Raw genomic sequence first — 22,632 nt, forward strand, 5'->3', positions numbered from 1 at the left:
ATTATAAATTTAAATTTTATTTCAAAGATACCTATTAAATCAAATGATTTAAGTGATGATTATATTTAATGATATTACTCATTTTTTAAGGAATAACTTTTTTCATTAATGAATATAACTTATCTCATTAGTAGTCTTTAGAATAAATAAGGGTATAAAAGAAAATTAGCAATTGATGCATTTAAAAGCGATTATATATTTCTTATATTTAAGGGGGAAAATATTTTCATTTATTTCTTATATATAAAAATAAAAGTAGTATAAATCACTCCAGAGTTTTGCCTACCCGACCCAACAATTTGAACTTCAACAAGTGATCTACTCCACATTATGTGGTCAATATTAACATTTTTTTAATTAGTAGTGAATTAGAGATGAACCAAATAAGAAAAATAAAATATAGATATAAACAGAAGAGGAATATAGTAAAATAGATATGTTGTTTGAATGCATAAAAATAAGTATAAAAAAATCTACTATTTTGATGAGTGGAAAAGAAAGTAAAAAGAAATAAACAGATTATATGAAAAATATTTTTAAAATTAATATTTTACTTCATTATTTTTTTCATAATGTAAAAATTTTATTATTTTAAAAAAAGCGTCCTGTAAAATTTTTTTTGGAAATTAAAAAATGAAAAAAGTAGATCATTTTTTCTCATTTATTGAGAAAGATGTACTTCTAATGAGTTCTAGTTATCAAAACAACTTCTTTCTTTCCAATTTTTTTTATCTCTATCTTCTTTTTATTTTTTATTTTTTTTCTTCCACTTTATTTGTACTCAAAAGGAAGGTGAAATTGCATGTATTGTAATAACTACGAAGGAATCAACAACAATAATTGTTAAACGTCCACTTCCCCTTGTATAATTAATCCCATAAATATTGCTTGCTGAGGAAAGGTAAAACATGAATATTTTTACATGCATGTATAGATATCAGTAGCCTGTATTCCCAAGGCCAGATCACGTCGTCTTTTTGTATTATCTCGCTCTTGCATTGCTTCTGTTTTTTCTAAACATTTAAAAATATAATCATTTTTTAAGATCATATTTTAAAGAATGGATTTTTTTGTTGGTTTTGAAAAAAAAAATGGGGCTAAGCAATGCTATTCAATTGAATTTTTTTTCTTAGAAGAAAAAAAATGAAATAATTTTTCTTATAAAAAAAAACTAAATTTATTATAAAAAAAAAAAACAGAAATGCTTTGTGATTTCACAATCTAACCCACTAAGGTCAGTTTAGCAATGAGATGAGGCAGTATTTATGAGATATAGGTTGAAATATCAATGCGACTATTGTTCACTAAAAACCAATCTTATTTAATATGCCGTGTGCATGAGTTCATGTCCTGAATCTGAAATTCAAAAGCTTAAAGTAATAATTTAACACAGAGATATGAATGATTTTGCATCTAACCGTGTACATAAGACTTGAACAAATCATGGTTAACATCACGCCAATAGGAAAAGACTGCACAAGCTCTTCATATATATTACTACATTAACTTGATCGATTAATGATTATGTAGGTTATTTGCAGAATGTGATTTATTAATTTTATAATGGAAAACAAAGTGAAACTTGAAAGAGCCTAGCCTATCAGCTTATCTTTGTGATGGACTAATGAAATTAGATGGTACTTCACTGTTCCACCAATCAGCTGGCACACGATCCTTGAAGTATCCAACCACAAACCAGAGAGAAAAGATAAAAAAAAAAAAACAAATGCAGTAGGACTTGTTTAAACATGCAGAAACAAACAATGTGATATGGTATGATATCATAGTACGGGTTTCAGGTAGCCAGCTACAACCTTTTGGAATGTTGCTCTGAGCAAAGATTGGGAAACCCAATTCCGAATATTTCACAACAGAACTCAACATAATAAAATATTTTTTTAACTCTTGCCAGATTCTTCTGAGTTTTACAGATTACGTCAGTGATGAGTGATGACCACTACTTTTTAAGATACCTGATGAACACTTATCTCTGATGCCAAATATTTGAGTCTAACTTGGATGGAATACCAAAGAGCCTCATCCAATCAAGTTTACTTGATGCACACTGACATGAATTGCCTAGTTAAAATTAAGATTTTTGCTGCCACCTTGGTTTACTTCATGTCTTGCCTTTGGAGAGTGAGCAACTGATAGTTGAGAATTGAGATAAAGGATCTGATCTCTAAGGTTTTAAGTGTGTGTTTGGTGTCGCACTGCATAAAGAGCAAATGGATTATCTTTCTACATTGTATAACTTGTACTTTTTCATGTTTTTTATGCAATTTTTGCCACTACTCCACCATGTATCCAAGCATGTTGCAAGAATGTGTTAGATTTCATGGTGGGAATAATCATAATTGATTTTGGTTTCAATCAAATTTGATTTTATGAAATTATAAATATTTGGTTATAATTAGATAAAATTATCTTTGCTTAAAAACTCGATTTGACTAGAAGCAATTAAAAGTAACTTTTGCATTAACATAAAAAATTTACACCAAATTTTATTGCAAACTTGCTTTTAAGATAAAAGTATACAAATATAAATTTGTTTACTTTTTAAATAAAATAAACTTTACAGAATAGATTTTATTCAAAATTAATCTATATTATTATAAAAATTGTCTACCTGTTCATCCATGTGTTGTTATTTAGTGTAATTTAGGCTCTCACTCTCTTTACTTTTTGTCTGCTGGTTTTGCCGTGTTGATGTTGGAGTTGCACAGGTTGAGCGTGCACAAGGCCAGTCCAAGACTAAAACAACCAAAGTTCAAAGCTTTAAACCCACCCACCAAATATAATTTACCATAAAGTAAAAAATATTACATGTTGACAAAAAAAGTCACCTATATTAATAAAAAGATCCAGCATATAACCTTTCATTTAAAGTAAACAAAGTCTTCTTAAAATTTGTTTTAGGTCTCACTAAAAATTAGATCAGTTCTATGTAATTAAATAGGTGTGCCGTCTAATTTTACAAAATATTAATCTAAATATACAGTAAAAAGTTATCTACGACCGCGATTTCATTCACACTGTCAAGACTTTTTAACTCTCAGATTGTATTGCGACCACTATTGCAGTTGCATTAACCATATTTATCTGCAATTTCTTATAATTTTAAGGATTGCAATGAAATCGTGACGGGAATTTAAAACTTTGGTGATTTAAATTTACAGTTGAGATAAAGGACCCAGTACTGGTCATATTGCCAATACCAAAAAACATGTTATTGTTGGAGATTCACGTACACTAAACAGAAAGGTAATAAAAATTCCATAAAGTTTAACCACTCAACGTTTTATGTTTCGAATATTGTTCTCCTAGACAATAATTATGTTTTGGCGTATATTTTACAGAAACACTATTTAAACCAATCATACTCTACCAAACACCCCTTCTTTAGTTACATGTCCAAAAATGATTTATATAATTAATATCAAAACAATATAAACGACATAAGTGCAAATGCACTGACCAGCAAGAGGTCAACGAGTTCATGCAATCCAAACAAACACTAAATGACAGAAAGGATTCCCTAATGTTCACCCCGGCTAACCTAATTTGGGAACTTCGAGTTTTGATAAATTTAGCAATGTTATGTGTTACATCGGTTTCCATCAGATGCACCCATTAAAGTAAAATGAAGATTAAATTTGCATGACAGTTCAGCTAGTGAATTGACCTATCAGAATATACTTTGATTCTATTATATTTCTTCTAAGAAATACTTGCAATACACATACTACTAATATATATACTTTCTCCATGTGATATTATGAGTAACACCAGTTAAACAAAAATTGAGACTCAAGTTATGAAACAGGTCGGTTTGTGAATGTTAATAATCTCATCACCTTTTGTTTTCTTAGTCCTATATGTAACTTAATTTCTTCTTTTTTTTTATGATGATATTGATACGTAATTGTTCTATTTTATATCTAAAAATCAATTAGAAGTTGAATCATCGATAATCAGGGACACAAATCGTTATTATTGGTATTAGCCATAATTAGTATGTAGCTTAACATCTGATATTAAGATTTTATTTTACTTTATTTTTTAGAAATGGTCCTCCTTAGTCCTTATTTGATGCTTAAATCAATCAATGTCGAGCTTTAAATATAACAAGTTTATTCGTTCCCCCATATCTCTAATCAACCTTTATGCACCTGACACGCACCTGATTTCAATCATTTTGATTCTAACAAGTTGATTAATGAATATATACAAAAACACAAAAAACTACTTGAAGGAAAGGTTGGAAAATTCCTAAGCATTAATAAGCTTCACAAAATATGCTACTATCAAGCTTCTAATCAAGTATTTTTTTCAAGAACCAGATTCGTTTTAAACTGATTCCCCTCTCTGAATGTAGGCTTTGGCTAATAAAATCTTCTTGTACTACTTCATTTCGTGGTTCGAAAGCAGACGGGCCACAAGACCTTCCAACTTTTGGCAATTCAGATTCCCTTATTAGCTACAACCCACTACCCTGAGCAATATATAAGCATAGCACCAGCTGCATATTCTTACAGAACCTTTCCCTTCAACTAAAAAAAATAACTCCTTGTTCTTTTTTCCCTTATCATTAATCTTTCTCTTCCTTTTCTAGCTAGCAAAGTGCAACATTACAATCCTTCTTAGGCTCTTAGTATCCAACAAAAGCCTAGATTATCATTTTATCAGTCATGGCGTCAAGCTCTCTCAGCAAACAAAAGGCTTCTGACTCCTCTTGGACACCAAAACAGAACAAGCTGTTTGAAAAAGCACTTGCAAAATATGACAAGGATACCCCTGACCGATGGCAGAATGTAGCCAAAGCAGTAGGTGGAAAATCTGCAGATGAAGTTAAGAGACACTATGAAATCCTCTTGGAGGATCTGAGACACATTGAGTCTGGTCATGTTCCTCTTCCCAAGTACAAGTCCACAGGAAGCAGCACCAATGTTGAGGAAGAAGAGAGGTAATTAATGCATCCAAACAATAACTCTACTTCCATCTTTTTTAATACAACAAATCATATACTTACCATTAACTAACTATTTTTCACAGTCCCTTCTAAATTCTAATCCTTCTCACGCATGCATTATTCCATTCTTTGTCACTTCTTAATAGCTATTCTCTATACATAATGTGAGACAAAGGGGATTCACTTACGTTGTAGTTCAACACACATAAAGATCATTTCAATATTGCAAAACCATATTTGATACAAAACAATTCATCCTAATATAAAAAAGGTGCAGCTGATGACTTCTGTAGCATTGCCCTGCAACTGGGTCACTAGACAGAAAGGAAAAGAAGAGACCACTAACTAAAATCATTGACACCTTTTTTCAATTTTTGAATGTTTTTACACGTCACGTAACTTTGTTTCTAGAAGCACCATTTTCTTGCACCGATGAGACATACAAATGAATTGTTATGCGCCACATATTTTTTCAGTTTCAAAATTCCACACTCAATTATTTAGTTACCTATTCAATTTGACAGCTTAGCAAAGGCAAAATTAGGTGTAACTGCTTTCACTAAAAAACATTTTTTATGTTATACTATTTTTTTTAAAATTTGTGGCGAACACTATTAATTACACTGATTGAAGTCAAGTAACAAAAATATTGTTGCACTGCATAAGTGGATTATGTTGAAATATGATTGAAGTTCAAATATTTCAACAGTCGAAAGTTATAACTCAAGATTATGTAGCAATTATTTTACTTTTCTTTAGCTGGAGATTATTATGTCACATTGCAATAGCAATCCAAATGATCAGGAGCATGACAAAACATATGATCTTAACTGGGACCTAATGAATCACTTACCATAAACAAAAATTAACTTATTCTAGCCTAATGACCAGAACAAAAACAAGGACCTAAAACTTCTATCACAATCAGACAGATAAGTCCCTCTCACTTGGATAAATCACGTGATCATTTGGTGACAACAAATTGACTCAGTCATACCAAACGTCTTCTCTTGTAGTCTGCATTTTTGTCACAATTTGGTGTTCTTGTTAGTTTGATATTTTCTTATACACGCATGTTTGATTTTATTTTAATTATTATTTGGTTATCCCAGGCTTCTGAAGTATCTTAAACTGAATTGATGGAAGCAATGTTTATGTTATCCTCAGCTATTGGCAGAATTTATGTGGCCATCCTTGAATCTGCGGAAATATCTTCCCTCTCTGTTCTATTTCCTGCCATTGTAATTTAGATTGTTTCAAATTTCAATGAATTATCCTATTCTAGAAACAGCACAGGTTCTTAACCAGGATATTCTCCCCATCCAACCTCTCTCCACACCCTTTAAAAAGGATTAACAAATTAAAAAAAAAGAAAAAGAAAAAAAGGAGGACTTGCCTATAGTATTAGAATAACAGCAAACACAACTAGGATGCAAGGTTAACACCCACGGGTATAGGACACACGCAGAAAAAGTATTACCTAGTCTAGACCAATTTTCAATTTTTTATATACACCTAATCATGTCTGCTTATTTAAGAAGAAAGAATTAATAACGTACTACGTGAAAATTATATGTAAATCCTAATAATATAATATTTTTTCAATGTTGAGAGATTTAATTTAATTAATTGAATAAAATATGTGAATTATTATAAATTTCAATAAATTATTTTTTTTCTTACTGATCAAAAATAAAATAATGATTTCTCCGATACCGAAATTAAAGAGATGTTATAAACCGCTTACTGTATCCTATTAAAGAAGCTGCTTCAGAATTTGTATTATTTATCAGAAACAAAATAAAAAGAGAAAAGTGAAAAGTGGCTTGATTTTGTAGCTTAGTACAATAGTACCCAGTCCATTAATATATTCCCTCGTACAAATCAAATGAACGCAGCTCTACCCCATCTTCACGTGAACCATTTTTTCTTGTTCAAGATCGTAGATGGCTTTAACCTTAATCTGAGTTTCATTTGGTTTTCGTAACCTTAAACTCTTACAAATTACGAGTTTTGGTAGAAGGACCAAAATAAACCAGTATTATAAACAAAAGTAATCCTTGTCTAGCTAGCTGCTAAGATACCAATATACTCAAAGGAATGCTTGTGATTAAGGACAGAAAAAATCATAAAACAAGACATGCAATGATGTAAAACTAACAGGCATATCAAATGAAATCACCGTCACACAAATTTCAACTCTGACAATGATTATCAACCTTTAAAATTATTGTCACACGTTGATTAGACAGTTGACGCAACAGAGGTAAAACTATCATAACAATGATACACTTACGATAATTTATATGATATTATATTTTATATTTATTTTTCTCTTTTACTCTATTTTATTATATTTTCAATTTAAATTTATCTTTTCTTTCTTTCTCTCTTATAATTGTATATTTTATTGTATAATTTATTATAAAAAAATAATGTTATACTCTTCTCAAATCTTAATTAAGTATTATTTTGAAAATAATTTTATTTTATTTATATTTTATCTTTAATGACTCATTGATTCTCATGATATTAATCACATGACCTTCAAAATAGAAAAAGAATATTTCCATTTAAAAAGTTTTCATAAAATTGAAATCTTTCATCATTTAGCATGAAAAGTAGTTTAAGAAATAAAGTTTATTTTCTAAATAAAATTAAGAAAATAAATAAAGTTAACTGAAATTCTTAGTACGAATTACTACTAGTTTCTTTTATTTTTCCTTATATTTTAAATATGATGGAGTAGGCTTACAACCATAAAGCAAGGATCCTCGAAGATCAAACTTAACATTTGGAATTTGAAAGGAGCCCAACCCACATTAATTTGTGGATCCTAATCACCCTAGAAGTTTGTTGATCTTTTTATACCATCTTTACGAGATGGAAAATGCCTTATCGTACGAATGCTATTTCGTACTAATGACACGAATGACGTGGCCTCTACAAAGGTTGAGTACGAAACTTACCAAAAACTAATCTAGTTAGTTTTAAATGCTAATAAGTTAAAATGTTGAGAGGATTCTAAAATCAAACCTCAATATCCCACTAATCATAATATTATCGTAGTATCCGCCCAATAACTGTGGAAGCCTTCCCAACATCAACAACAAAAGCCACATCCTGATTAAAAGAGAAAAAAGATCTAATGTAGAGATGTAATTTGAATTAAGTTTGGCTAAATCCTTGATTCAACTCAATTAAATTTGAATGAATTTATTTGGATCAATTTTAAAATAAAATAAAAAAACTTAACTCAAAACGATTCATTTGTAAACATTTAGATTGAATTGAATTAAGAGTCAAAACAATTAATTTTATCTATTTCTTTTTTAACACCATATTTTGTATAAGTTAAAAAATTTTATTAAAAAATAATAATTTGTAATACCATCCCATCTCACTCTATTTCACTAACTTCTATTTATCCATTTATCCTATCTATCCATTTATCCCAATAATATTCAAGATAAAAAATTTCAATAGACACAATAAAAAGGAATTTTTAATACTTTTCTACCAAAATCAATAAAACATTAGGAGATCTACTGATGAATAGATGGGACATATTTTTAATATAACAACCAACCCAATTGCAGCGTGGAAAAATTTTATCCAATCACACTGGAAACGAAACTTGGGAAATAAGATTGAAATTAAATAATTTTTTATAGCATTGGGGGAAAGATGGGGTGGATTTCTGATTGAGGCATTCAGCCCAAAAAAAGGCTAGGCGTGACGAGATTGGGTATGTGGGGGGAGCACATATCAGTGGCATTGTGAGAGTGAGAGCAAGATTAGTCATCAAGGAAATTGAAATTGTCGGACTTCCTTTGATTCGAATTGAAATTGCGTACAAAAAACTGATTTTGGCGTGACAACAAATACATGCGAGTGTATAAACACTTTTTTAAATAAATCTCTAAAACTTTATTTCCATCTTAGTTAATTTTAAAATTCTTAAGAATTATGTCAATAGACCCTTCTATAAGTTGGGGCTAAGTAACAAAGAACAAATCATGCCCCTATTTTTAGATTCAATCTTAAGCATTGAATTTTTTTTTAAAAAAAATACTTTCTTTATAATTTTCGACCTTTTAAAATAAAAAAATGTAAAAGATTAGAATCATAAATCTGGCTTACTCTTATTTTATGTATTTATATATTATCTGTTTATATTGAAAAAGTCATCAACTTTGTTGTAATTTGTTTCTTGTTAATCATACATCTTAATGTTGTACATTTGTTCTTTTGTTAGATATTTATCATTGTTTATCATTGTTAAGTGCGTGTTTCAAAGACCAAGGATTAAATGTTGCTCAAATTAATTACGGGTAGACATTCGTGATTTGACTCCTTTTGTACGGCGTATTACTGACTCTTTAATTAGAGACAAATTCACATCAGTTCTTAAGTTACATTGTCTCGCTATAACAATTACAGTCTACTATATATTTGACTGTCTAGGAACAAACTGATTTTTGAAGATTATCAATTTTTTGTAAGAGGTTATTAGTAAGATTAAGTTTCTTATGTATAGACAAGCGCACCTATTGCATTTGTTTTAGCATCTTGATATAGGTCTTCTTGTATTAGGGAGACTTTTGATTTTCTCTAGCTGCGTGTATGCCCCGTTTATTGTTGTATCATTTTGGGTTTAATATAATTTACATTTTTTCCAAAAAAAATGTTGCTCAACTTAAGGTGGTTTGGAAACAGAAAAACGTCCATGCTAACATGCTTCAGGTTGATAGGAACACTTGTGCCACAGTGGTTGTCACCCAAGAAGAGGCCAAGAAGACGTTGCTCAAATTAAGGGAAACATGAAGCCCATGTTGATACCCGATTGTTTTCTTAAGCCTTGGTGACAGAAAAAAAAATAAAAAATCCATGCTCAACATGCTAGCTTCAGGTTGATAGCAACACTTATGACACGGTAGTTGGCACCCAAATTAAGAGAAATTAACATGAAGCATATGTTGATATATATACCCCTTGTTTGTTTGTTTGGCCTTGGTGGTACTTGTGAGTTGCAAAAAAGTCACGAAAAAGAGACAACATACAAATATTCTACGCAGTGAGAAGAAACCAGGAAAAGTTTGTCTTGTTCTGTTCTGAAATTAGAAGTCCGAGTCAATTGCTGATTCATGTATGCCATGATCAATTAAAGCAGCAAAACTCAGCCCAAAACACACAAGACGCAGTTAAGTTCAGCACTTAGTTTGTGATATGCAGTTATAAGGTGAAGAAGTTGAAGCCAGTCACGTTGAGTTACCTAGTTATTCTTTGGCGCCATGCACCTTTTTCCTTCCCTATATATAAAACCTGTGCTAGATGCAGAGGCATCATCATAATTCATTCGCATAGCAGTGACCAATACCATGAGTCCCAACCTTTTCCATGATGTGAATCTCAATTACGTGAAAATGGGTTACCATTATTAATTACCTCAATGGAACCTTCAACGAATCCTCCCTCGACTTTCAGCGCTATGGCCTTGGAGAAGAGACTTATCTCCCCCAACCCCTTCCATGGCTGCGAAGGTTATGTTCGGCGCACTCGATGACGTTTTTGCCAACACCAAGGTCAAGCCAAAGGACATTAAGATCGCCCTTGTGAATTGCAGCTTGTTCGATCCCACCCCTTCCCTCACTGCTATGATTGTCAACGGGTACTTTTAGATATTTTTTAGCATGTGAGTTTGAGTATGATATTATATGTATTTGTAACATGTTATTTTGGTTACAGTCATCTTATAAAGATAAATTTAGTCCGATTTGTAGCATTTCATTTGATTGATTGTATAATTTGCTGGCAACGCAAGTCTTATTTTTATTAATATTATTATACATGGTTGGCTAAAATAGATACAAATATATATATATATATATATATATATATATATATATATATATATATGTGGTCATTACTTATTAAGAATGGATAAAGATTTTTAGGACATTATAATGAAAAAGTATCAAGAAATCTAGTTGGTTTAAGTATGAGTTGTTATAAACTTATTCGTACTACTCGAGTTCATGAAAAGTTTCAAGTTATATGCAAAATTTTCTTCCTAACATTTCATCATTAGAGAAGGATAGAGAGAAATTATGCATAAAAACATAGAAGATCAAATAACTCAACTGTTTCTTCTTCAAACTTACCTCAATTGATACAGAAACGCTTCGGCTTCAGTCTTGTGTTACTGATGATTTTATACAAAAGTTTATGTTATGATATTTATCATTATCTAGTTTGATGATCTCTTTAGTTTCTAGCAGGTACAAGATGGGGGGTGACGTGAGAACCTTCAACTTGGGGGGCATGGGTTGCAGAGCCATTGATCTTGCAAAGGACATGCTTCAGCTTCACGGGAACAGCAGAGCCATGCTGATACCAAATTGTCATGATAAGCACCATGATTCCTGATGTTTTTTCCTCAATAGCCTTCACGAATGGCTGTTGCCTAATCTAAATAATACAGTTGGATTGCATTGCTGATGTTTTTTCTTCAATAGCCTTCACGAATGACATTTGTGCTTGCTGTCACATTGGATTGCATTTAGTTTTGTGTTAAACAATTAGCCTCTGGACATCAGCAAGCTTTCCATCAGATTAAATACGCAAAGTCGAAAGGAAATTTTTAGCTTCCAGGATTTCGGCTCTCGGAAGTTTAACATAAAGCATCAAAAATGGATTATGGTTGGTTCTATACAAAGGATGGACTTGTGAAATTGTATTGCCATGGATTCATAGGGCTGTGAGCAACGGTTCTCATTGCAGATAGGAAATAATGGTTATGCAGATAACATTGATTCTTGTACTATTATGCTGAACACTGGGGCATTTTTCTGGGTCTCATGATTTTGTTTGCTCGAAAGCATTCAATCACAATTATGTAGAATCGGATTGCTTAGTTGTAATCATCCTTGCAAAGGTCGATAAAACAAATCAGCTGAACAGAGCTTTAAACATACACTGCCTTAAGGATGTCCAAGGTTCTCCAGATCTCCAGATCAGAAATGAAACCCTTTCGTTGTGTCTATTTTTCTCACCAATCTACACAATTTCATAGATCCGATTCTTTCAGAACATTGAGCGCGAAAATCGTGTTTTATCTTTCACATATCTCAGAAAGATACATTACTATCTGTAATTTTATGGTAAATTTCAGTGAGGGTTTTGATTTATGTTGCTTATTATTTATTTTGGTTGTGTTGACCAGAATAAAATTACTCATCATTAGTGAATTAAAATAATTTTCCACATCCAGCGTACAATTAAAAACCTGTAGAAACTCGATACTCCAATTACTGATTATCATTTCACTAAATCAACTATAAACAACCAGATATATTGGTCAAAAACAAGAACCACGGTAACACGAAACCATAAAGAAACTCGAACTCAAACCACAACAACTAAAAATACGGGGCATAATCATAAACCCTAATTGACGACATCAAGCCTTAGTTTCTCCAGCCTCCATCACCACCATCACCACCACGAGAGTAACCACGGTCTCTGCCACCGCCATAACCACCACCACCACCACCACCATAGCCACCGCCATAACCACCGTCACGGCTACGGTATCCACCACCGCCACCGCCACCGCCACTACGACCACCATATCCACCGCCACCACGATTGTATCCTCCTCCTCCTCCGCCGCCGCCGCCGCCGCCACCGCGGGACTGAGCTTCATTGACAGTGATATTACGGCCGTCCAAGTTCTGTCCATTCATCGCTCCGATCGCATCTTTCATGGACTGCTCCGAGGCGAAGGTCACAAATCCAAAACCCCTGGATCTGCCAGTCTCACGATCGTTGATAATCTGAACATAAGACAGTAAAACAATTATCAGATCTAAAGCAAAACAGCACGAAAAAACAAAACCAGAACCGAATAGAAGCCGATCGATCTTCGCCTTTGGTGAAAGGAAGAAGATGAACGTACCTATTGGCGTGAGTAATAAAAGAATCATATAGTAACACAAGTATCATAAGATCAAGTAACGCAAACAGATCAGAGATCACAGATCAGAACGGGATCGAGAAAATTCCGAATCCGAATCGTGTGAGATCAGATGTGATGCCTGCAACAAACAGACCTTCGTTTCAACGATTTCGCCGTACTGAGAGAAGGCTCTCTCGAGGGCATGGTCGTCAGTGGCCCAAGCGAGCCCACCGACAAAGCAACGGTACTCAACATCTGCAGAAGCCATCGGAAAATGAATAAAACCCTAGAAAATTGGGACTAAGAGGGGTAAGACTGGCACGAAGAATATACATACCCCAAGCGATTGTTTTATAGCTGGTGAACTTTTAACCAGGGTTACGGCGCGCGTGTTGGACCTAGACTAGGGTTAAAGCTAAATGAATCATGGTTCAAAATTAGGTCATTGTAAATGTTGGGCTCAAATTTGGACCCATGTGAAATATATGTTTAGGCCCAAATTTGATAGTGTTACTCAATTTTTAACACAGAACTAGTTATACTATGAATCACATCGAGACTTTTGTAGGAAAAAATACCATACTATCATGGTTAAAATAATTTTTTTTAAAAAAATAAGAAACACAAACAAAATTCAAATTATAAATAAAAAAATTAAATATTATTATATTAATAAATAAAAAAACATATGTAACGTTTAATATGAAATGATATTTTATTGATGATAGATGACAATAATATTGAACTAAAATAATTTTTTTAAAAGATAAAATATAAGAGATAGATTTCTTGCAGGATTATTCAAATCTATAAAATACGATAACAATTAATAAATATAAATCCATCTTTTTAGATATAAACTTATTCTGCCTTCTTCAAAAAATTCAATTAATAAATATAAATCCATCTTTTTAGATATAAACTTATTCTGCCTTCTTCAAAAAAATTATGAGTGACTCTTCCAATTGTCATGTTTATTTTATGTGTTAGATATTTATGTTATGTAATAATTTTTTTGAAATAAAATTAAATGATAGATAATAAGATAATAGTAAATTTAATAAAAAAATATAATATATCATTTTGATATTTATTAAAACTATGTTATTCGTTTGTTTAATGTAACAAAGAGCATTATTTTTAATGAAACTAGTTGCATACTTTTTTTCCTAACATAAAAGGATCCAATTTAATTTTTGGAATTTTCCCATGCGCACCAGCCATTTTTCTTCTACACCCAACAATGAGAGAAAATTCCAAAAAATATATTTTACGAATTAATTTAAAATTAATGGTTTATATCGTCACCAACTGAACTAATGGGTCAATTATGTTATAAAATAATTAATATCGTTATATATAACACTAAAATTTCTAATGTATATTTAATGCACATCTAAACTTACATAATAAATTTTATTATAATTAATTTGAATCTAATAATTAATTTTTTGCCATATATAAATTTTATTAAACATGTGATATTTATTTAAAATTTATATATTTAACAAAATACATTATTAGATCAAAATTAAAATTAATTATAATAAGACTAAAAACAAAAATCTACTTAATGTAATAATTATAAAAAACTATAATTAAATTTATTAAAAAACTTTAAAAATATTTTTTAGGGAATATGGATTGCGAATTCATATGAATCATATGGATTACTACTCCATATAAATTATATAGATTACGAATCTTGTATGTTTATTAACAAAGAATAATTTTAAAAAATTTGAAAAAATATTAAGTGTAGACCTGGTTACCAATTGCCTTTTTGTACCTTTTCCGGTTGATGGCCTGTTGTAATTGTTGTTGTTTGATGATCTCTATGACTTTATTTTGATTTATAAGGGAAATTTCTGCCAAAAAAATTCTAAATATTTTATTCAAAGTTTCTTTTTAAATGACAAAGGACAAAACAACAAATTATCGTTTCAGAATTTCTATCAGAAAATTTGATTTGATTTTATTTAATTTTTTTTATATTTCAATTTCAATGTTTTAAGAATTTATTTGTAAATTGTAAATTTCATTTTATACATTTTGAATTCATTATAGAATTTCTCTTATAATAATTTCCATTTTTAATAAAACAAATATCTTTATTATCATAAAAAAAATTACATATTATGTATATTACAAAGGTACAAGAAGATATTGTCCTCTCCTCAAACAAGAAGATATTGTCAGATAAGTAAATATCATGTCAGAATCTCATTTATAACTTTCTAGCCAAAATAACTACTTTTTTGTAAAGCTTGCCAAATGTAATTTGAGAGTTAAATTGTCCATGAAGTGCAAAGAGTTTAACAATCTCCCGTCTACAAAACTATGATCAAATTTGCAACATAATTAATTAAAATGTTTTAAAAAAAGAAAATATTTAATCAAGTTGCAAGTATCTAGCTTATCGAAACCTGTAAGCAAAGGCCATGATTAGTACAATTAAAATATTTTCCAAATAAAAATCTGTTGAAATGTGACAGTAGTACTCTAATTTCTGGCCATCATTTCATTTAATCGATTGTACACAACAATATATACATACATAGGAAAAAAAAAAAAAACGTAAACAGGAACCCTAAACCAAGACAAATTACCAAATCATAACACCTAAAATTACACAAAACATAAACATAACCATAAACATTAATCTATAACTTTAAGCCCTAATTTCTCAAGCTTTCACCACCACAACCATCACGGGAATAGCATGATCCACTGTTACTATAAGGTCCGTAACAATAGTCTTTTTCACCACCAAAACCACCACCATTACAGTTATATCCACGCTTCCGACGACCACGGTATCCTCCACCGTCACCACCTATCCACCACCACTTCCGTAATTGCCATCGCCTCCACTACGGCTTTCGCGAGATTGAGCTTCGTTCACAATGGCGTTACGTCCATCAAGGTTCTGCTTGTTCATTCCTTCAATCGCATCTCTCATTAAATCCTCAGAGGCGAAGGTAACAAATTCAAATCCCTTGGATCTTTCAGTCACACGATCGTTGATAACTTGCACATAAAAATACAAACGGTTAATGAAATCGAAACCAATTTAGGTAATCTACTCTCAATTTAGATACTCTAATATGACCTTTTTTATGATGTGCATGATGTTGTTATTTGTTAATGTCACACTTATTAATGTTAATAATCATTAACCACATTAATAACTTATAATGATCAAGATTAATGGAAAAAATATGTTTTTTTTAAAAAAATACAAGAACCAAAAATAAAAGTGAGTAAATCATCAAAACCAAAAGTATATTTTTTTTAAAAAAAATATGAGTTGAGCATTCCTCTTCAAATAAAATAAAACTAAAAACGCAAAATATATATATATATATATATATATATATATTTTGTTAATATTAGTATCTGCTTTCCAAAAAAAAAAATCGTATCTGATATTTAAGCGGAACTAAGTTATTTTTAAATTACTTATATATAATATAGGTATACAATGTGGTCCCATGGTCTAGTGGTCAGGACATTGGACTCTGAATCCAGTAACCCGAGTTCAAATCTCGGTGGGACCTTGAGTTTATCTTTTGAAATGTTTTGTAACTTGTTCTTGGTGGAGATGACCTGCAATATTTAATTAAATAATTAAAACAAGTTCGAACCGGTTAATACTTAATTTCAGTATGTTTTATTTCATGTTTAGAATTTAAAATTGTTAAAGAATTTTCCAAGAAGAAGATTATAATAAGATTAAGGAAGACTGCTAGGCACAAACTGATATTGATGCACCTGGTTTGAGGTAAACAAAGTTTATCACAAATTAATTGATTAAAACAATAATAAGTCAACCCATACTTCTCTGCCTCTGCAGGCTACACACAGATCTCAAATCACATTGAAGGGAAACAACTATGATAAGTTGGTAGCAATGATAAGAGATGCCCAGGATAATTTTGTGAGGCATAATCAATTATGTTTCCTTCCCTAACCTTAATAGACTTCCAACCACACCTCACCATGATCATCCACTAAAACACCATCATTGTATACAAGACAAATACATGACTAAACTTAAGATTGATATGATTGAAAGTACTTTCAGTCACCAAAAATATCATTCACGTAACAGATCGCAAGTAGTGAGAAAAGGCTTAATTGTCATTGCTGTATCAATTTATTGATGACAGATTGATATGATTGAGCCACCCACCCAAAAACTTATGCCATTGATCAAAGCAAGGTTTTTTATATGACAATGTTAACAGGTCTTTTTTAAGATATTTGTTAGGAAATTAAAATAGAGAAGATTTTTATTAAGATGTATAAGATTATATTGTTTATGATTTTTTTTTTACGTTGTATCTATAATAAATATATATATTTTTCTTTTAACTTGATAACCAATGATCTAAAAGTACTAATTAATAAGATTCCTTTCTTTAGACGTGATTCTCGACCTATAACATCTTAACCTTAAAACAAGGTTTTCTTTATTTAATTCTTTATTTAAGTCATTAGGTATGAATGACCTTAACATGTATCCTGGGGACTTTTTGGACATATCACAATTTATGGATTGATTCACAGGTGGCGTTTCTTTATTTCTTCAACACCCAATAAAATGCTCTCAAAATCCCACACAATCACAAGGTTAAAGATGAAATTTGCAAGAGGGTACTAAGTGAATAATCTCGACCTACTATAAAGAGTCAAGACATAGAACACATTACAAATCCTTGCCGAAAATTAAACACGATTTTCTACTTAACGCGATTAGAGACAGATAATACCGTTATCATTTCTATGCTTTCTTAAATAATCATAAAAATAAAGCTTAGAAAAAATTTGTCAACAGATAATACCGTTATCATTTCTCATGTTAATCCTATTTTGGGTGGAAAAAAAGAACGATAAAAAAAAATAAGAGAAAAAAATTATAAACGCGTTAAGTAATAATGCAAAAGAAAAGAAAAAAAGTGAAAATCATATAGACGAAAAAATCGGTCTGAGTTCTCTATTTTAGACTTGGATATTTTGCGCCTCATTGTAATATACTAATATCCAAACAAAAGGACAAGTGAACTTATCCAACAGCAACAACAACAAAAAAAAAAAGCGCGAGTGCGTGTTCTTCGTTTACTTGTGCTTCTAACGAAACCTCGAAAGTGAACTGAAGAGTGGCAACTGTTAACTCTTATCCGTTGCCGATTCCCACCACCATCTTCAAATTGAGTCTTGCGCTGGATCAAGCGAATAAGAGAAGAAAAAAAAAATAGATGTTTTTTTCATGTAAAACATACAACCTCTACCTTCCCTGCTCCTCTGTTCCCCTGCGCAATTCAACATCATGCACCATTTTCAATTGTCAAAACCCAAACGAGCATCACTCCATTCTCCGCAAACACAATTCCAAATCCACAGCATATCTCCTTCACCACCTCTCCCACAAGGATGGGGCACCCAACCCCATTCCCATTCCCAAACCCAGCGAGCTTCAAGACCCAATGCCCCACGAAGAAAAAGTCAAGGTTTTGGAGCTTTCCCTCGTCAGAAAAAGGACCCCCCAGTTCCCTGGCTCCATCTACGCTCAATCTCCCAGTGACTCCGATGTGGGTTCTTCTCTGCCCCCTCTCCGCACTCTGTTTCAATCAAGTGATGATAAAGACGAGGAGGAGGAGGAGAAGGAGATGATAATGCGCGCTCTCGATATTCGGAGGAAGGTCACTGAAGAGGTTTTCAAAGAAGCCATGCGAAAGGGAAAGTTTGGAATCACTTACACTACCAATTTGGTTGGCAGGTTATCCGGTTTCATTGATTACATCATGATTGAAGCTGCTAACTTGAAGAGATTGCCCGAATATTCAAACTCCACCTTCAATTTGCGCGCCAAAATTGTCATTGATGACTCTAAAGTTGTGCCACTTATTAGGTATGGACTGAGGTTGCTATGGTTGTTGCTATTTCAAGTTGTTGGTAAGCTGTTTGTTCTTTTGTTCATGTGAAACCAAATGTCATGATCCAGGTTTCATATTGTGGTTGCTGTTGTAGTTTTGTCGTGATCCTTGTTGTTGGGGGGAAATTGTGGATAAATGTGACCAATGTGGTTGCAATTGCAGTCACAGTTGCTCCATAAACCTTGATGCTGTGGCTCAAATCGTGGCCACAGACCATTTTTTATAACCTTGGGAATGATCATCCCCATTGGTTGTTTATTAATGTGCTGTCTGTGTGGAATTTCAATTTTAAATTCTTGTGTTTGATTCTCTAGATGGTTGAAGCACAATGCACTATCATATCCCCGGATAGCGAAGCTTATTTTGATGTCAAGTGGAAAACTTGAGGCTGTCAGGAGTTTTGTCGAGTGGTTGAAATCGGTACATGTGAAAGGAGAGTTTCTCGGTGTTGTAATGGTGAATGCTGGGGAAAATATTTTCCAGCGCAGCCATGTGGAGCTGGATGAGATTGTTCTGTATTTGGAGTCCAATGGAGTCAGGAGGGATTGGATGGGTTATGTCATTAGTCGTTGTCCTCAGTTATTGTCTTATAGCTTAGATGAAGTGAAGAATCGTGCACAGTTCTACCATGATATGGGCTTAAATGAGAAAGATTTTGGCACAATGGTTTTTGATTTTCCTAAAGTTCTTGGTTACTATTCGCTGGAAGAAATGAATGCAAAGGTACACTAGATTTTAACATAATGTACAGTAATAAAGTCATCCTTCAATATATCCTCATTGTCTTCTCTCATACTCTACTAGTTTATTCTGTTTTAGTATTATCAAAATCAAAACATTTAAAGTCCTAAAGATTTTTTTGATGTGCATGTTGATGATTGTTTGATATATAGATATACATAAAGTCTGATGCTGCTGTTGTAATTTCAGGTTAATTACTTAAAAGAATTTGGGCTTCAAACTAAGGATGTTGGCAGATTGCTTGCTTTTAGACCACAATTGATGGCATGCAGCATTGAAGAACAATGGAAGCCTCTTGTTAAGTATCTGTATTATTATGGGATCACTCAAGATGGTATGAGGAGAATGCTTACCATTAAACCAATGGTCTTTTGTGCTGACTTGCAGATGACTATTGTGCCAAAGGTATGCAAACACTGTTTTTATTTGTTTCTTTTATCGGTTGAGTGATGCTTGTGTTAAGGTGGCAGCTGGTACAATTTAGTAGTGGTACTTGTACTTCATACAGGGGTTTCATTTTGTTATCATTATTTCATTCCTCCAGCTCATGAGATCTAGAAGTGTAGTAGATTCAGAAATAAAAGTTCCAATGATTTCTGTATTGTTTCCTGAGGATAATGCTGACAATTTTTATTGTGAAGGTACGGTTTTTTGAGGATATAGGGGTGCGCAATGATGCGATTGGCAACATGCTTGTGAAGTTTCCTCCTCTACTCACTTACAGTCTGAACAAGAAGATTAGACCAGTGGTTTGACCTTTTCTTATGCAACTATGGAAAATTGCCACCATAAAGTTATTTTTCCAATGCCTTACTGGTGCCATGATAGTCCTTTTGGTTAATAATTGAAAAAGAAAGAAAAAAAAATGAGTCTTCATATTATTTTCAGGAACACCAGATAAAATTATTGGGGCATTAAATCAATTTGAATGTAAACTTGTGTAGTGATAAAATTGTATTTATCAGTAACCAACCTCATACCTTCATACACTTCAAACCACATCTAGAAAGCATGAGTTATAAACGGGAATTTGTGCATCAAGTGCCTACTAAGTTGTCCTTCATGTAGAATTAATTGCTGCATAGACATATTAATTAAAATAATTATATGTCAATAAACTGGCTCATCTAGAGGCATCAATTGACTCTTTTGCTGAAATTTGAATATTTGTATTATAGGTCATATTCTTGATGACCAAAGCTGGAGTCAGTGAGAAAGATATCGCCAAGGTTGTAGCTCTTGGACCTGAGCTGTTGGGATGCAATATAGCACATAAGCTTGATCTAAATGTAAAATATTTTTTGTCTCTTGGCATACGTCTTCGGCAATTGGGTGAGATGATTGCTGATTTTCCAATGCTGCTCAGATACAATCCAGATGTCCTTCGTCCCAAATATATTTATTTGCGAAAAACAATGGTCCGGCCTTTGCAAGATCTTATTGAGTTTCCAAGGTATCCCTAATATATTTATGACCATAGATAAGATTATTTGCAAAAACCTTGCTTTATTCTTTATGTCTTTTTATCCCATTGCTTGGCTGTCTCTAATTATTATCCATGCCCCTTGCCATTAACAGGTTTTTCAGCTATTCTCTTGAGGGTCGAATTATCCCAAGACATAAGGTTCTAGTGGAGAATCAGATTAATATTAAGCTAAGATACATGTTGACTAGCACTGACGAAGAATTCAACAAAATGGTCAAGGGCATAATTAGAAAGCGCCTCAGATTTGAATCTGCTGTCACAAATGAGGATACTACGTTAATACTGGAGACTACACCCCAGGCATAAAAAAAATGGTTGCTTTGTGAGAAAATGATTGTCATATAATCATAATTGTTCTTCACAAAGATGGAGGTGCTAAATGACTTAATAGAAGCTGGTATAGGGCAGAAACATCTTAATGAGTTAGTGGAGGAAAAGGAGTTCCCATGTCTTGATAAACACACACAAAAAAAAGCCTGCAATTTGGCTTGCACTGCCTCCCATGTAAAGATAAAATTGCTGCAGAGTGAACCAATGACACTACCACTGGAATCTGGACCATGTCGGAGTTGTGGAGACCTGACCTGTGTACTCTTTGCAATTATTCTCTAGGATGGTTTGAGGTATATGCTCATGCACACTGTTAATGTAAATGTACATGTTACATTTATTGTGATAAATTTTTGTTACATGCCTGCTTTGTTCTTCATTTGATCTTTTTTACCTGATTTGTTAGACTTTGGGTTTATTTCCGTAACAGGAGCAAGGGAACCATTGATTGCTAGTGCAACTGAATAATCTGTCTGACCTTTCTAATCACGGTAATCTGATATGCTTGTGTTTCAAAATTCTAGATTTGGGTTCTCCTTACCGGCAGAACGTTAAATTTGATCCTTCTTCAGAAGGTCAAATATATGAAACCCATATAAATCTAGGTCCGGTATTTCTGTAACCACCGACTTTGTAGCAAGCTCTTTGTTGACACAATTTTCATCACGCTTATATGAAAAACAGTGATCCATGTATAAAATTATTTACAGATGACCATGATCCCAACGTTGCAAGGCATCACAAATTTATGCTGACCTTTTTTTTATAGGCATGCTGACCTTTAATAAGATAGTTTGTAAAAATATCCTTCAGATCTTAATTTTGATCCATAGATAATTATTTTTTGTCGGTTAGTTAAGTTATTTTACTAATCATGGATGTGTTTATGTAGTAACTAATATGAAAACGACATGTTCCTCATTTTCCCTTGCAAAAGACGTGTTATTAATAAATACCCAGTTAAGCACTTGATCCACTGCCCCTGCCAGTGACATCTAAGGCTGCCAATAAATTATTTAATAGTTAAGTATATTGAGGAATGCTCAAGAACTGCTCCTGCGTGAGGTTTTTTGCACTATTGTCGTTATCATGATAATCCTTGTTACATCATTAGGCCAACTTTTGAGGCTCTTGTGTAGCCCTTGTTAGATCATGCCCGTCCATATGAAACTTGCCCACTTCTGGGAATAAATGTAGCCTAGAA

At 32.4% G+C, this 22,632-nt stretch overlaps 3 protein-coding genes and 1 non-coding gene across 5 annotated transcripts; 3 read left to right on the forward strand and 1 right to left on the reverse strand.

Moving 5' to 3' along the window:
- Nucleotides 1–4,368: 4,368 nt before the first annotated feature.
- Nucleotides 4,369–6,483, forward strand: LOC100785292 (protein RADIALIS-like 4). The gene is made up of 2 exons (XM_003540631.5): nt 4,369–4,966; nt 6,085–6,483. Exons 1-2 carry the CDS (start codon nt 4,692–4,694, stop codon nt 6,110–6,112), a joined length of 303 nt encoding a protein of 100 aa, XP_003540679.1. The 5' UTR covers nt 4,369–4,691; the 3' UTR covers nt 6,113–6,483.
- A 5,958-nt stretch (nt 6,484–12,441) lies between these two features.
- On the reverse strand, nt 12,442–13,200 carry GRP (glycine-rich RNA-binding protein). The gene is made up of 2 exons (NM_001251444.1): nt 13,087–13,200; nt 12,442–12,810 (listed from the first exon to the last, which is right to left on the reverse strand). Exons 1-2 carry the CDS (start codon nt 13,198–13,200, stop codon nt 12,442–12,444), a joined length of 483 nt encoding a protein of 160 aa, NP_001238373.1.
- Nucleotides 13,201–16,420: 3,220 nt separating this feature from the next.
- Nucleotides 16,421–16,492, forward strand: TRNAQ-CUG (transfer RNA glutamine (anticodon CUG)). Its single transcript has one exon. It is a non-coding gene; the product is annotated as a tRNA-Gln (tRNA).
- Nucleotides 16,493–17,792: 1,300 nt separating this feature from the next.
- Nucleotides 17,793–22,128, forward strand: LOC100813633 (mTERF domain-containing protein). 2 transcript variants are annotated; one of them, XR_416994.4, is made up of 7 exons: nt 17,793–18,846; nt 19,186–19,594; nt 19,802–20,017; nt 20,254–20,361; nt 20,791–21,065; nt 21,191–21,721; nt 21,859–22,128. XR_416994.4 is itself a non-coding variant. In NM_001255205.2 (6 exons), the coding sequence occupies exons 1-6, from the start codon at nt 18,194–18,196 to the stop codon at nt 21,402–21,404; spliced, it is 1,875 nt and encodes a 624-aa protein (NP_001242134.2). In that variant the 5' UTR covers nt 17,793–18,193; the 3' UTR covers nt 21,405–21,824. The 2 variants fall into 2 exon arrangements, 1 of the variants encoding a protein (NP_001242134.2); NM_001255205.2 differs by lacking the exon at nt 21,859–22,128 and having other exon boundaries at nt 21,191–21,824.
- The last annotated feature ends 504 nt before the right edge of the window (nt 22,129–22,632 follow it).

Source organism: Glycine max, chromosome 12 (genome assembly GCF_000004515.6).
Source record: "Glycine max cultivar Williams 82 chromosome 12, Glycine_max_v4.0, whole genome shotgun sequence".
NCBI classification, from domain to species: Eukaryota; Viridiplantae; Streptophyta; class Magnoliopsida; order Fabales; family Fabaceae; genus Glycine; species Glycine max.